The sequence below is a fragment of the Pyxicephalus adspersus genome, chromosome 8 (genome assembly GCF_032062135.1).
Source record: "Pyxicephalus adspersus chromosome 8, UCB_Pads_2.0, whole genome shotgun sequence".
In the NCBI taxonomy this organism is placed as follows: Eukaryota; Metazoa; Chordata; class Amphibia; order Anura; family Pyxicephalidae; genus Pyxicephalus; species Pyxicephalus adspersus.
The window spans coordinates 22,267,833-22,284,902 of NC_092865.1; the positions used below are offsets into that span (position 1 = coordinate 22,267,833).

The following is a 17,070-nucleotide window of genomic DNA, read 5'->3' on the forward strand; positions in this document are numbered from 1 at the left end:
AGTGATTAGAAGGCGATACATTGACACAGAGTGATTTTTTAGTATTTTGTTCAGAATCTTTTTTTTCTAGGTTTCTCTCGTTTAAAATTGGGTGCGTCTTATAGGCCGGAGCGTCTTATACGCCGAAAAATACGGTATGCAATGTGCAATGAAATGCTGTTCATTGTTAAAGGTACCCAAATACATTGTACACAGTACAGCATAATGCACTGCAGTGTACCACAATGCATATACTGTGCATTGTAGTGCCCTACAATTTTAAAAAAGGGCCACTTTTTTGTGTTTTGTGTATCCAGAGATTAGCGTCATCTGTAAATCTGTCATTGGCTATTGCAATGTTATTGCAAATCAGCACTACCATTGATTCGTTAATACTGATATATGCACTGGGCTTTCAAGCCACTTATTGGCATCCAAACACCTTGTACAGTAAAGCGCATGGTACAATGCACTACAGCACAGCACACACTGTATATACCGAGTATTGTGATGCCCAACTTTTCAAAGAAAAGCTCACACACTTTTGTACAAGTTCACTCACTTGTATTCTGTTGTGTTGCCTTGGCAGCCTGTTTATAATAAACTAGATGTCTTAATACATCAAACACTAATGCTTGCGACAACAAGCGTTAAGGAACATGCAATAACACAATGCAATAGACATTTAAGTCCAGTTCTATCCAAAAACTAAAACAAATTTACTGGCTGGTGTTAGGCCTCAACCATGAACCATTTTGACCAAAAGTTTCATTAAAGCAGTAGATGGCAACAACTATGCTTTGCACAGTTTCTGCTTAAAAAGCTGGAAAGCAAGCAATTTCAGAGCTTCCAATTTTTTTCTATTATAAAATATTTTCAAAGTCAATTTAATGTATTAGTAAAAACATTTTGTAAGAACCATCACCCTCTGTCACTAATTGATCACTCTCAGGAGCAAGTGAGTCTTCACTGCCAAGATCTATCTCTTACAAAAAACAAAATCAGGATTAAGATGTGTAGCATGGAAACTCAGCTTGGCACCAATTTTATTACAAGATATAACTTTCAATATGGTCACATAAAAAAAATATCATTGGCATCTCTTAAAGCTAAATTCTAAGCAGATACAAAAACAAACTACAATTTATTTATATATCTATTAAAAACATAATTGTGTTTCTACAAAGAACTAGCATGTACTTTAATTCTCTTTTGATATTGATACGTGGTATTTCCCTGCACTGTAGGACTAAGACTTAGGGAAATTGGGCAGCACTTTCAGTAAACTAGGACTCCATTGTTTTGCCCAACACAGTCAGTGACATTCTTAGTGGAGTAAAGTTCTCATAGATGACCTTGTCAATGTGTTACAGCTCCTTTACTGTTGGGAGAGGTCCTTAGACCAGACTATACTGTTTAACATTTGTGGATGGAACTGGCTGTACAGCATGTTGCAAGCATAGCATGATAGTCTAATGTCTCTAACATAGTCAAAGGCCTTTTTTTATAAACATTTTGTGTGGGGAAGGTATTTAACTTAAATGCACATAATTCATTGAGCATGATAAGTAAAATGAAGATGATTTTTGCTTGCATATCATTGGAAGTCTGAAGCAGCAGAGTTACATCTCATTCACTAAGCTTAGCGAAATAATGAATGTGTGGTAAATTCACTTTGTTAAGTGAACATCCTAAACTCTTATAAATCATCCCCATTGAATCACTAGGTAATATAGCCAGGATCCTAATAAAACCTCTATAAACAATGTCCAATAAATCAGATGCCATATATATGACTTCCAAATACCCATACACTAGTCCTCTGCAATTAACTATGTAGCCAAACAACCAGTATTTGCAAAAGGTGGTTAAAATAAGTCATATCCACTAGATAACAAGTCTCCACCCAGGGAAACGTCCATCTAGAGGCTACCTCCAGATTTCTCCTTTCACAAATGTAAACTACATATCATCTATCCATGTCAAATTAAATGTGTACTTCACAGTTACTCTTCCCTAAAACATCTGCTATACTTTGGTAATTGCAGGTTCCTCGGCAACATGGCAACATTTATTTAGCAACATCCACATAGCTATCGTCTGACAAATTTGTGTGAAGGAACCCTTAACCCAAAATTTTTGGGATATATTGTAATGACAATTGTGATTTCAATATATATATATAAATATTATCTGTTCCTGACCCCACCAATGTTCTTTTAGACCAATAAGCACACATTTCCACACACCAACACTCAAAGGAAGGCTTTCCCTGAAAAGTGAGGGTTGTTATGCCCTCAAAAAGGTGCCAATACCATTTTACTGCCTATGTTTTTAAGATGGGGTGTCTAATAAACTCACATAGGTGTTAGGTGTCCACAAACCTTAAGTCATACTGGGTGTTTGGTTGGCAATACGATAAACCACTAGTTGGTTCTATATTACTGAGGACCCAATCAGCAATATCCCAAAACTAACATCTAGGTCTTGCACTACATTTTCCATGTGATGTTGTGAGCAGGGATAGACATCTATGCAAATATTCAGTTACTAAAAGACTTTCACAAAAAAAGAAGGTGGTATTTTCTGTAACCCAGTCCCCATCCAAATTTAAATGTATTCTTCGATGGAGCTATATTGAAAATGATTATGGGTCACAGCCTATATAGGACGACATGGTACCTCTAAAGGATGAAATCATTGTGTTGTCTGGTGGTATATAATGAGATTTTGGAGGTGGTGGAAGAATTTTGTCACCTGGTCTTGGTGGAGATTCAGCCTAAATCATAAAAGAGAGAAGTCAAAGTTAAATTTCATTAGCATTTACAAATATAGATCACAGACATAGGGCCTGATTTATTAAAGCTCTCTTAGACCGGAGGATACATTTTTACCAGTGAACCTGGGTGATAGAATAAACCTGTAATGGATATAGTCCAGGATTATTGTTATTAATATCATTATACAGTATTTTTATAGTGTCGACATATTACGCAGCGCTTTACAAAGTCCATAGTCATGTCACTAGCTGTCCCTCAAAGGGGCTGACCATCTAATGTCCCTACCATAGTCATATGTCTTTAATACAGTTTAAGTTCAATTTTTAGAGGAAAGCCAATTAACCTAACTGCATGTTTTTGGAATGTGGGAGGAAACCGGAGTACCCAGAGGAAACCCACGCTAACACAACGAGAACCGACAAACTCCATGCAGACAGTGTCCTGACCAAGATTTGAACCTGGGACCTAGTGCTGCAAAGGCCAGAGTGGTAACCACTGAGAAACTGTGCTGCAGGATGGAAAACATTTGCCAACAAATAAAAAAGGACTTTAGGAAATCCATTCCAGGTTTGCTGTATAACCCAGGTTCAATGATGAAAGTGTATCCTCTCCAGCCTTGGAGAGCTGTAATAAATCAGGCCCATAAGCTCTAAAGAAGATCCTGTGGATGAAATTATAGACATAATGCTATTTAGGGGGGTAAGGAAGACAAAAACCTATTAAGAAGATGCAAATGAATCAATGCAAATGCAAGAACTGTAAGGTATAATGCAATTACTGAAAAAAATAAACTTTAGGTAAATTTAAACTATAGAGACCATAAGTGTCATATCGATCATCACTGCTTTTTTCCTTACACAGTGACAGCTGGCGCCACTTAGACAAATGGGTTGGGCCCATTAATTAATCTATGAACACTTGTAATGCAATACATTACCTTTAATACTATGTAAGTGCAAACCCATGCTGACTGCTAGATAAAGACAATAAAAGTGGTGAGAAGAGTAAGCCTGCCAATGTTACTGTACTGAGAGTTGGAATGTTGCTTATTTTGAAATTCATAACATATATCTGAATACATACCTAAACTTGACACAGAAAATGAATCACAGATTACATGAACCAGACCAAATGCAGATATGATCGGTCATCCCACTCAGCAATGCTAAGGATGCTAATGACCACAAGAGCAGGACCCACAAAATTGTATCTCTGCTGACAAGTCAAGGGTTTCACTGAATTTTTTATAAAGATGTATCAGGGTCTCCTTGCCAGATTTGTATTCCTATTTTGGAATACTACTTACGTCACCTTTTACTTGGTAGTAGTGTTATATTAATTTTCATATCTATATTATGGTACTCTTAAATCATGCTACTCTTAAATTCCTGGCAGTGGTGACATTCTTCTAATGTAGGTTGGTGGCAGTGGCAGCTACGTCAGTAGATTTACTACAGGTACAGTCAGTATAGGTTATAATAGCATACTACACTTGATAGGGTATGGTGGCATACTGTTCATCTGTTGGTTCAACCATCATTTATATTTATTTGGAATGTATCACCAACAATAAGTGTTCACACAAACACAAAGCCACTACCGAGAATTCTTGGTGGTTGTGAATTCAGGTATGTTTGTGGTGGTACATAGTTGATTTACTTTGAAAATAAACTTTTAGATATTTTACCTGAGATGAAGATTTTAACGTTTGCGGATTCCTTGGTGGAATTGGAATTTCTTTGGTTGGCTTGGAACGAAACCAGCTAAACCATCCAAATGTAGAGCCCTGTGTGACAGAACAGATTCATCATTACTTTCATTGCAAATCAGCATAATTTGAATTTATCAGAATATACAAAGACAGCTAGACTAGGTATGACTAATCACAACACCAGCCAAGAGCATTAGAAGAAGTGAAGTTCTCTACAACAATCAATCAATTAATATCCTCTATTCCTTTGACTCAAAATCTGATTATTTCTTTGGATTTAAAACTGATAAAAACTAAAATGTGATTGGCTGCTATAATTTACTATCTTTAGTTCATAATGTTTTACCACATAATTTCAAATAAAATAGGGTTTGAGGGTAGCATGTATGTTACTCTGTAACACTAATTTGTAACAAAAAGCTTTCGTTATATAAATATACATTTTATTTTTATATAATTATAAAAATAAAAATAAGCTGAATAAAATCAATTTAAACCATCTCTATTAGCCTTTAAGCATCAAAAATACAAGCAATATGCAACACAATATTCAAATTACATATTTTACATTACAGGGGGCCTTGTTGTTCCCTTGGGCCTTAAAGCAGAAGTAGTTGTTGGTACAAAAAAAGAAAGTGCTTGATCTGAGTGAAACCTATTTTGAATGGGTGTTATGGCTTTGGGAACATCAATAAGTTAACACATTTGTGATGTGATACTGTGGTAAGGACATAGATAAAGCTGAGCCTATTGAAATATATATAAACAGCTCGTAAAATTGAAGGTTTCTCTACCTGTTTGTCCCCCGTGGCCCCCTCCCCCGTGTGTGTGTGCCATCAGACCTGCAATTGATTTGTGGATATGTTAAAGAGATGACTTGGAGGGTTTTTACTATTATTGCTTCCCTACAGACTCCTGAAGAAGCAGAGATCATTATCTGGGAAACACTTTGAGAAGGGCTTCAGTCCCTTTGCATATATGAGCCAAAGATGAAGTCATTAGCTGTTACATCAACTTAGAAATATCTGCATAGTCCGTGCAAAAAGATCTGAGACAATTGGAAAAAATGTACATAGTAATGATGCATGCGTTTCACTTAAAGGGATTAAAACAAATACACAGGGCAACATATTTAGTCTTCATAAAGTCTCGTGTTTTTTGTAAAGTTATATGGCATACAATTAAAAAAGGAAGCATAAAGCAGGAGCAATTTAATTACTGATATACAACCATGTTCTAAAACAGGTCTTCAGGGGACTGCAGCAAGGCTTTACCACCATTTCATGCTATCCAAACATTATTATGGATAGACCACTGTTGAATATTGTGTTTTAATATTGAATTTGCCTAATACTTGGATTTGGTTAAAGTCAGTTTATTTCAAATGGACTTTTCTCAATATTTACCTACTCATCACTCTCAAGGGTGATAACAACGCTTTCCTCTAACTAACAAGGAAGAGGAAAGTAGAATTAAAAAAATGTTAATTGCATTTATCTGCATTTACAGCTTTATGATAATACCCCAGCAAAGTCATACCTGTTTAGCCTATTAATGAAGTCTAACTAAAGCCACTACTTGTGAGAAGTTGCCATGTAGTCTGTGCTTGGCAGTGGGATAAGAAGATGCTGCAAATGACACAACTATTAGCATTATCACTGCTGAATCACAAGCCTGTAGCTTATCATTCAGCACCTGATCAAACTTAACCTCGCCTACTAATTTCTGGGTTGGCAACATGCCTCTGTTACTGAAAAAGTTCCACTTGAAGCTTAGTGCCTGGGATCAGAATGCGTGTGACACACAAATGAAGGAAGATGAGGCACAATTATAGGGGAAGTAAGGGAACATTTTAGATTATTGTATATTCTTCAGTATAAACTGAGATTTTATTTCCCCACAAAATCCGGTTGTAAATTAAATCTCAGTTTATATGTAGGTCACACCAGTAGATGGTGTTGTGTCTCATGTAAAGTGTGCAACAAACTCTTGCCACTGGAGACAGGAGACATTAGTTTGTTACAAACTTAACATGACGGCATAGTGTAATTTACTAGTGGCCAACAATAAAGCACAAAAGATCATTTACGAGTATATAGCACATTCTAACCAATTTAAAAGTAAAAAATACTCAATGTTGTGAAAAGGGTGAAAATGATATAAATACTGTAATTTTAATGTAACTTTTAAATACATTTTTAAAACTAACATCATGGATATATTTATCCACATTCATTGGATTTGTATTTCTATTGATTACTGTTTTAAATGTTAGGAATGCTAGCCATATTTTGTGCCCTAGTGTTTATTTTTTTCCTGTATTTTCAGGTAAAAATAAGTACCTCAATTCAAAATTTGAACCTGTTTATATTTGAGTATATATAGTACTTTTTGAAGCTTTATATGTGCATCACTTAGTAACTCAATTTAGGGATTGTTCAGGCAGTTCTACAGGAGCATTTAGTTGTACATTTTGAACACGTAGCTGCAATTTTTCTGGCAAAGAGAAACATAAATAAAGGTATTTAAACTAGGAAATATATATACTAAATACTAATATTAAATACAATAACCAGCATACAACATTGTTAGGGATTGGGACCTTTTAAACTGACAGCTAGGATATCTGAGGACCTTCTTGTTGGGATCCCAGACAACAGTAGATAGATCAATGATTTTCCTGTTCAGTCCTGGGTAAAAAGGTCCTTTAACTAAGCCTACATTACCCTAAACTAAAACTACATTTTCATCTACAGATAAGGAATTAAAAAATACAGCAACCCAAGATTCCTTAGCTCAACATGGTAAAAAGATGAGTTTTCCACCACATGCGGTTCGCTGCTCTAAAGCACTTATTTGACATTGTCCTTAATCCCTTGAAACCTCTTCAAATGCCAGTTCAAATAGGATTAATAAAGATGAAACTTAACCTTTATTAAGAAAATATTAAGAATGACATATAAAACATTACAGATTGTGTTAATGTCAGAAATCTAATTCCTGTCCCTTGATGTGAATTACCAAAAGTTCTCACCAACTGTCAGGTTAACTGAAATGTGAATCATAATTTACAAGAGCTAATGATAGTGAATATATTTATTGGATGCTTTGCTTGAAAAAAAGGTTTAAAAAAGTGAAGTGAACCAAGGTTTGACCCAATCTATTCATGTGCAGACAAGTTCCTTTTTTTATTTTACTGGTAATGTTCTGATGGTTGGAGTAAATAAATGTTCACTTAACTTCAATTTACTTTATTACATTTTATTAAATTATCCAGAATGTTCAGCTAGTTCCTCCCCAGGATTTTATCAATTAGGAGAGTAAAATGGAGAAAGAACTGTGTATCAAGCTAGATCATACACTTAAAAAACAGCATGCAATGCCATTCTAAAGCTAGCAAGATCTATCTTCTACTTAAAGAAGCATAGATGAAAGAAAGAGAGAGAGCAAAAGACAGTGATAGAGAGAGATCATTTTGCCCTTACACAAAGTATTTTAAATTTGGCCACCATTTCAAAAAGATAATACCCTACAATTTGGATTATGGAAAAAAAAATAAATTATTAGGAGTCATAACCCCTACGCTTCTGTAATTTGCCCCAAATCAATGATAAGGAATCTGTCATCATGATTACTGATTATGTGATCACCTTGAGCGCTAATTGTGATTTTCATTAGAAACTTTGTTTGCACAAAATGTCCTGATGATATCAATGTGTGCTTCTCTCTTTGAACAGCAGATTGAGATGCACAAAAAGAAAGCTCCACAGTGCTACAAAACATTACAGGATCTTTGCCTATTTATTAGCCTATTGTCAAAAAAACATCAGGGTATTTATTTAAACAGCTTTCTTAAAGCAGAACTAAACCCTGTCATATTCACCTGACCCTTTTCGGTCACAGAGTACCACCTTACTTCTTGCAATCTTGGGATATCTTGATTGGCCACACAGGCACACGGAAGTTCACTCAATCCCGGTAAGAGCAGGGGAAGCAGGGCATCTTTGCAACCAACCTCGAGTCTGGCATTTTTGACAGTTCCCAGTCAAGGCAGGTAAGAATAATTATAGAGGAAGGAAAATTGCTTTTACTCTAATGCAATATTGCCCTGTCTGATTCAACATGTTAGTAGAATTTGAATTTTTCTTTATTATAAATATTATATACCTTTTTAAAACAAAAAATATATATATTAGGTAGGCATAATAATCATAGAGTTATTGTTATGTTAATTATGGGCTCAATAAACTGTCTTTATGTCTTGAAGTTACATCATCATGTGCAGGAATGGCTGTCCAGTGCCTACAGAGGAGTGTCGTGCAACTGGAAAAGTTGATGACAAATATGGCGACTTTGGGGGGGGGGGGGATGCAGCAGTGACAGGTAACTCCATATATCATCACTGCATGGCATCTACTTTTTTTTACATATGAAGAATAAAATATTATTTATTGCAATGTTTGATCAGGATATTTCAAGTGTTTTTGTGTGTTTGGGACTAGTTTATTTTGCCATATTATTCTGATATGGTTTTCTATGTGTGTGGATCAAATGTATTTACAATTATTTGTGATGTTTGGAGATTTTCTATTTTATAAAATTTATCCTGCATAATTTTCAAGTTTAAAAGCAACAAGACAGAAAGCTATGAAAATTTGCAATACTTTGGCCTGACAAATAAAGACAGATACAAGGGGGATATATACACCAATGTTTCCTGGCAATCAAAAGCATTTTATTCACAAAAAAAGCAATGCATCTGTGGCTGGTACTTCATGCTTCTTACTCAGTTAAAAGTCTGAGATTAATGATTCCCTATGAGCTTGTTTAGAATAAAAGCACAAATTCCATTTAACATAAAACATTACAGATGAATTTAAAGATTTATCCAGCCTGTATCTCCCTTCACGGTGTTGACGCTTGCTTGTATTGTAATGTACACAAGGCTATTTAAAATTTAATCACAAGCCCTATGCTATGTACAGAACAAAGACAAACTCCTGGGAGAACAGAATCAATGTTAATTTAGCCCAAAGCACAAGTAGCTAAAGGGAGTGAATAGAGGCCGATGGAACTTAAATTTATACATTTATATAGAGACATGAAATATACCAGAAGTAGTGATGCATCTATATAGAGAGAGATCACCTTTTTTTCTTCAGATTTCTGCACCGGACATTCATCACTAGATCTTTCTTCCCCGTTGTCTTCTTCAACAGAGACTGTGGATGACTCAGAGACTGTGCTCACCCTCCTGGACATAAGTGCAGCCTAAAATATGTAAGTAAGCGCAGAATTACTATGGCATTTCCAGAGATAATCTGGCTTGGTGGAAAAATTTAAATCATTGTTTCTTACAAGGTGATCATGGGTTTGGGGGTTACAGATCATATCTTCTCGGCCAGGGAATTATCTGCATGGAGTTTGCAGGTTCTCCCCATGTTTGCGTGGAACTCCTCCGGGTTTCCTCCCACATTCCAAAAGCATGCAGTTAGGTAAATCGGCTTCCCCCGAAAATTGACTTTAGACTGTATTAAATACATATGACTATGGTAGAGACATTAGATTGTGAGCCCTTTGAGGGACAGCTATTGACATGACTATGGACTATACTGCGCTGCATAATATGATAGCGCTATATAAATACTGTGTAATAATATTATGACAAATGAGGCAATGACAATGCACTCTGTGCACTGCACACTATGTGGGTTTATCTACACCACATTGCTATGAACAATAACTTAACAGTACTCCACCCCCTCCCAAATTTCTCTCTAATAACTGTAAATGACTTTGTGGGGTACAGGATAAGTAAGTACCTGTGTGGTGCAAGTAAACAGACTAATATGGGCTGCAGTGTTGTAGGAACAAGCACAATCCCAACCTCTATTATTAAAGTGAAGGGGAAAGGTTTTATCAGTATATGAGTGGGAGGTAAAATTCTGGTACCACATTCCGAAATTTCAAAATCTCTCTTTAGACTACTATTTGGGATTTTTAAGCTACCTAAACAGAATGCTCTATATGTGTTGTAAAATTTTAATATTGATTTCTTTACATACATATTAAATATATTAAAAAAACTTGAGTACATTGTACAATCACTCAGTACATTAAAACATATACCCCAGGCAATGTAAAAATACAGAATAAAAATTTTTTAAACTCCTCATAGCAAACAATTATGTTATTTCCTTCTTTGTTTTGGAAAAAGACAACCCATATTTAATTGTTTTTGTGGTCATTCAGTTCACGCTCTACCAATTCTCAACCAACATCTACACCCATGTCCCAATTTACCCAACATAATCATATGATGGATAATATACAAATGAAAACCTGGGAAGGTTGGATCAGTGTTTATTATACATCTCGGAGCCTTTAACATTTCGATAAACAATTATTTTTCCTGTATTGTATTGTTTTCCAGCAAACTATCAAGGTCATGGATACCTGTGTTAGATGGTATAATAGGTACTTACATTACCGCTATGCAGATATGTTTTTTCGAAGGTTACATAAAGAGGACTATTCATTTCTTTTTAAGCCATCATACTAGTTTCCTTTTGTCTAGTTTGATAACAGACACAAACACAGTAGTGGCTCCTAATATATTGTGCTAGAGTGGCCTTCAGGCATTGTTTCTCCTGTGGAGCCAGAATGCTTCTACACACTTATGAAAATTCAATAGACAATGAAATGAGGTTTGTCTGCCCCCATCAAAATGTTACACAATAAAAGACAGCAAATGTACCTAAGCAACAGTATATTATGAAAATACTCAGCAGTTTGATAAAAAAAAAAAAAGGTTCGTAAAAAAAACTGAAATCCCCCCCCCCCCTTGGGAAAAAGAAAGTTTTAGCTTTATTACCATAGAATACACCCATAACAATGAATTTTATTGAATTTATAGCACATTATGGGTTTACTAATGGGAGAGCACAGCTGCTCATTTTTTTCAGACAATCGATTGCAACTTTGTATAGAGCCCCCTGGAGAGGCAGAGAAAAGCTGGGGATAGATATTGCACTGAATAATTTGTGCTTGGGCTTTTGAGCTATGTAAACATGAAAAACCATATGTTAAGAAGCATACTGAGTTAAGTTATATAAAAAGGCATGACATATGTTATGTGTACCTTTAAAAAAAAGTTTAGGTGTGCAATCTATGTCAGGTATAGAAACATTATCTTTAGCACCCTGTTTTACGGAGGTTAAAACACGTGTGGAGGATTCTTAAATTAACTACTGACAGAAAGAAATCTTACTCAGCAGTGGAAGTAGAATTTATTGGCTCCCTCGTTCATAGTACCTGGTGAATGTGAAGAGGGTAAAGGGAATAGGGTCAGAGCAATTACATTTAGGACTGCACACGCTAACTGTGCATCTTACTAAGCACCTCAAAAGTGAAAGGTCAGTAACTACATTATTATTAGGTTCACTATACAATAATGGACCTTTAGGTACATGTTTTACACAATACACTCTTCCCAGATTTTAGTACAGACCAGCAATAAAATTTTATTTTCATACTGTACGATTGCATTTGTGATTCCTCAAAAGAGTAAAATAGGTAAAAGTGATATCGAAGGTGCAAAAAAAGTTTTTTGTGTGGTGTTAAATGATCCTCCAAGCATTGTGCAGTATGATTTAATGACACCAGTTAGCACCAAAGCATAATAGGAATATATTTTATAATTTGGCAGCTCACATTTTAACTTGTATTTCTTTCATCAATATTTTATTCATGTCATATTTATTGGGTGGGATGTCTAAAGCTGAACTTAGGGTAAGTATATAAAACATTGTTGAAATATATAAAAATGTAACTATTTCACATTTGTAATTCTGCACTAGTTTTATAAATCAGATGCCCCAAACAGCACATTGAAGTTCTCCAGGGCACTTTGTTGCCCTATCTGTTGATTGGGGTGTAAACAAGCAACCTCCACTTACCTCCTGCCATATGTTTACTCTCATCAAATGCACATTACAGTAGAAAGAGATTTTTTCCTTCTGGTCACCCTCCACATCCTAGCCTGAGCAAAAGTTATGGGCAGCTAATATTAAAAGAGATTCAGGTACCTATATTAATTACATTTAAAATAAATGATTTAATTAATGCATGACTGTTAATTCCTATTTTTTATCTCCTAAAGTTCAGTTCAGTAAAGAAAAAATCCTGCACGTACCCTCTGAGTTTATTTTATTCTGCCATTCTGGGAGACATTAGTATGCCTGACAAGGTAAAATACGCCAACACAGGAGCAATGGAGCAATACAGCAACACTGAATGAGTCACTGGAAATTAGTATAAAACTTTGGCAGTCACAGTATGGTCATATAGGCAGAATAAACATGATTTTAATTAATATTTATGATTGAGTAGTATGAAACATACAAGTTGTATACCAATGCAACAACATGTCATAAATGCTTATATAGTGGAGACAGTATTAAAGATTATTATTATTACAGAGCATTTATATAGCACCATCATATTAAGCAGTGCCAATAGTTGTGCCACTAACTGTCCCTCAAAGAAGCTCACAATCTAATGTCCCTACCATAGTCATATGTCATCTAAGGTCAATTTTTGAGGGAAAGCCAATTAACCTAACTGCATGTTTTTTGGATGTGGGAGGATACCTACACAGACATGGGGAAAACCTGCAAACTCCATGCAGATAGTGTCCTGGCCAAGATTTGAACCTGGGATTTAGCACTGCAAAGGCAAGAGTGCTACCTCTGAGCCACCGCACAGCCCAAGGTAAAGTCCTTTAAGCCAATAGTTTATTAGCAAAATATCGAAATAGGCCAGGATATTGAAATGTTGTTGTATTAAAAAAAATCATCTGTGATGATAAAAGTTTCTATTAAAGCCGCTATGACATTGCACTTACTAGTAATGACCAGCAGAAGCAATGTTTTAGTATTACCCATGATGTTGCATCAATTAAACATTATGGGGTCCATTTATGAATCGGTGAAACTGACATTTACTGAAACATCCTAAGGTGGAGAATCATTTACTACCATTGAAACACATGGACCTGTTAAACATTATGGGGTCTATTTATGAATCGGTGAATCTGACATTTACTGAAACATCCTAAGGTGGAGAATCATTTACTGCTATTGAAACACATGGACCTGGAAAATTCTCCACCTGGGAATGTTTCAGTGAATGTCAATGCTTTATAAATAGACCCTTTTGAGTTCATGCAGTAACAGTCTCCATGTATCTCCTAGTACATGTTTTCTTTAAAGATCTCATACAAGCCAACTTTGTAAAGGCAGCTTACCTGCATTATGAGAGCATTGCTACTGCTGTGTGTGGGCGACTCAGAAAGCTCTTCCAATGTCTCTAGAGAGAAAAGCAAGTTACAATTTAGTTTAGAATACATGAATAGTACGGCACAGTGTACAGAACACTCAATGGATTAACAGCAATTTAGACTTTTTTTATTCCCTTTTTTTTCTATAAATTTGCAACACTGTTATTAATTTTAGGAAGTCATCAGGTACCTGAAAAGTTTTATTATCAAAGCTGAGCTGACGAGCTAGAAGTGTGTGGAACTTACATCCTTTGATATATAGAAAGAAGAAGATAAGCTTCTAATTGCATTGCAAACAAAGACTCCGTCTGACAGATGACATGACAAAATGCTTTATTTCTGACGTGTACAGGGTACTCTCTGAATGGGATATGACAAAACCAAGCAATATAGCTGCTTCTAGTACTATTCTGCAGTATAGGGGAACAGTGCTTTTTTTTATACTACTGCAAAATAGGGGGAGCTGTGTTTTTGTTTTTAAGAAATTACTTTGGGACAAAGGTGTGGAAGGTAATTACATGGGCAGTGAGACTTTTGTACCCCAATAACTTTTTGCACCCCATGACACAAAGAATAGAAAATAAAAGTACTAAAGTGAAAAAGTATTGTTAAAATTTCAGAAGACTCATACACCAAGTGCATGCAGAAAGTAAACATAAGACAAGAAAACAGCTTGAAGACAAAATAAGCGTCATGGATCATCATTGGTTTTATTGTATGTTATGACAGACTACACTTCTGTTTATGCCAAACTGCAGTGAAAGTTTCTAAAGCCAAAACAGATTAAGTTGTATAAAGGTATGACATGGCAAAAAACCCATTCTTTTTTCTTTTTCTGTCTCATTACAGATATTTCTCTTTTTTCTCTTTACCGGTAATACAGCAGAGAGTGAAAAAAATATTTTCAACCCCTACTCTCACTTATGTTCTCATGTCAACTGTAGAATTTAGCTTTTTCCATCACACCAATAAAGAGGCGTAAATGTAGATCAACTGCTCCACAGAGCCTGCAGCTACAGAGGTTAGTGGAAGTTTGCATTAAACTCCATTTACTCCTTCTTAAGAATATGTAAATCTTTGAATTCCCACAAACAGGCCACAGGAACATTTTAGACCTAAAAAAACACCCACTGGTTTTACTTTAAATTCGTTTTTTTTATTTTTTGTGCAGTGACTAGTGAAAAAAACTGCAGCAACACATTTAATTTTCATCAAATCTTTATTTTGTGCTCTTTTGGTTTGTTTTTTATTCCAGAGAATTGCGGACCAAGGTATTTTTGCATCAGAGCCAAAACATGCAGTAACACTCTACTGTTCAGCAGATGTTGTGAATAAATGGATGTGTAAACACATTGTTATGCTTTTTTATTGGCAGCACATACGGCTGAATCTAAGGTAGCGGGCTTTTCTGCCTCACTTTAAATTTGACACAAATGCCACGTACTTCAGACGTCTACTAAGCCATAAGTGTATTTTGAGGGTGATCCACATGAGCAAAGGAGAATATAATGAACATGATATAGATAAGATTTGGAATGGTGTGGTATATTTTGGTGACCATATATTATTGCAGTGTAATTTCTACAGAGACCCCATGTTTTATTTGAACAAAATAAAATCTGCTGCAGTTATTTAGAGGTGGCTGCACAGGACCTGAGCAGCTTTACAAAACTTGAAGATTTTTCTAAATGTTGGACCTTCCTGACAGGTAGTATACTACTTCCTCATATTCCTAATAGTGGATCACTAGGATAAACTGTCTGACTGGGCAATAGGAACATGCTGCAGACAGGAAGGAACCTAAAAAGCACATTAAAAAGTAGAACTCTGTGAACAATGTTTTTTTTAGTTCTTCAGATAGTACATTTAAAGCAGAACTAAATTTCCACTTCTAAAATGTAGGGTCAATCAGGGCTTTATTGGAGAAAGTGATAGGTGATGTCCCTTTGGCAGTAAGCATTCTTACCTGCCTGATCGCTGCTGTATTCTGTCAAAAATATTGCTGAGCTGCGCAGCTCAGCAAAGGAAGCCAGAATACCCGGTGCATCCCAACTTCCCATGCAACTGCCAAAACTGAACGGACTCCCACGTGCCTGCACAGGAGTTACGTCATCCCAGCGTGCCCAATCAAGGTGGCCGAAGACAAAAAAAATATGGTGTGCCAGGGTACAGGTGAGTGCCTTTAAAAAATGTGTGATCGGAGAGATTATTTTATCACAGAACCCTGTCCCTTTTGCACCTGCTTGGCTGAATTTTTAAAATTTTGGGATTTAATTTTGCTGTAAAGCTTTTTTCCAAACATTTTTTCAATGTCTTGTTATTTACAATTTGGTATTGCATTAAACAGAGCCCCTACAGGAAAATCCTTTTGGTTTGGTGCTATAATTTTGCTTCTGTTTTCCTGAGTAACAAGTTGATCAACTCTTTCACTGTGTGAAAATGCAATTCTTGTGTAATACTTCATATGTAATAGGCAAGTCCATCTGTCTAAGGTTTATATATAATCACAACTATAAACTGAAACAAAGTTTTAAAGCTGTAACACACATTGATAATATCATTTACATCAACCTAATCTTTTAAATGTATATTGTTAAATAATTTTAAGAAAGTATATTGAATTTCATATTAGAATAAAATGTTAGTAACCTGTTAGACATTGAGCTAAAAAAGACACCTAAATATCTTGGGTATGTGTAATATGCCCAGACCCTTCACCTTCTTGTGAAGTGTTCACCTGCATTTACTGGGGGTTACCGCAGGATGGACTTTTTTTTACACAGTCAGGACACCTTGTGTCTTTTAGTTTTATGTTAACAGATTGGGGGTTTTCAATTCTTTACCATCTACCATGTCCCTTATGTACACACAGTTTCTATTTTTAGGCAGAAGTGCTGAGAATTGTAATCCAGAATCTTGTTCTTCCTTTTTGGGTGTCACATGTCTGATTTACCTGCCCACCGGCTGAATTCAGAGATGTTAGGAGATAAGATGTAGTACAATGTGAAAGCACATTTGACATGTAAAATAGGTATTTGATCTACCACTTTGTGAGTTTAAATACCAGAATGTTCAGTTCATATGTTTCTATACCTATATAAAATCTTTCATATAGAAGATAAATGGCTCCAACCACAAGCTATCAGAAGCTTGTCAAGGTAAAAAAACTAATGCTAACTCTGCTTCCAGGTGATGACAAAACCCAACTAGCTACCCCCACAAGCTATCTAAGAAAAACCTAACAGGAAGCTACAAAACAT

The 17,070-nt window shown here is 35.6% G+C and overlaps 1 protein-coding gene across 5 annotated transcripts in view; it reads right to left on the minus strand.

Moving 5' to 3' along the window:
• Nucleotides 1-17,070, minus strand: part of SEC16B (SEC16 homolog B, endoplasmic reticulum export factor) — a 111,040-nt gene that overhangs the window by 12,517 nt on the left and 81,453 nt on the right. For 3 of the 5 annotated variants that reach the window (XM_072419738.1, XM_072419740.1, XM_072419739.1), the window contains 4 exons: nt 13,778-13,839; nt 9,619-9,741; nt 4,447-4,545; nt 2,662-2,758 (listed from right to left, as the gene is read on the minus strand). In XM_072419738.1, coding sequence (XP_072275839.1) covers nt 2,662-2,758; nt 4,447-4,545; nt 9,619-9,741; nt 13,778-13,839 — 381 coding nt within the window. Of the gene's footprint in view, nt 1-2,661; nt 2,759-4,446; nt 4,546-8,353; nt 8,493-9,618; nt 9,742-13,777; nt 13,840-17,070 lie in introns of those variants that run through there. The other 2 variants (XR_011921907.1, XM_072419741.1) reach the window with 2 other exon arrangements.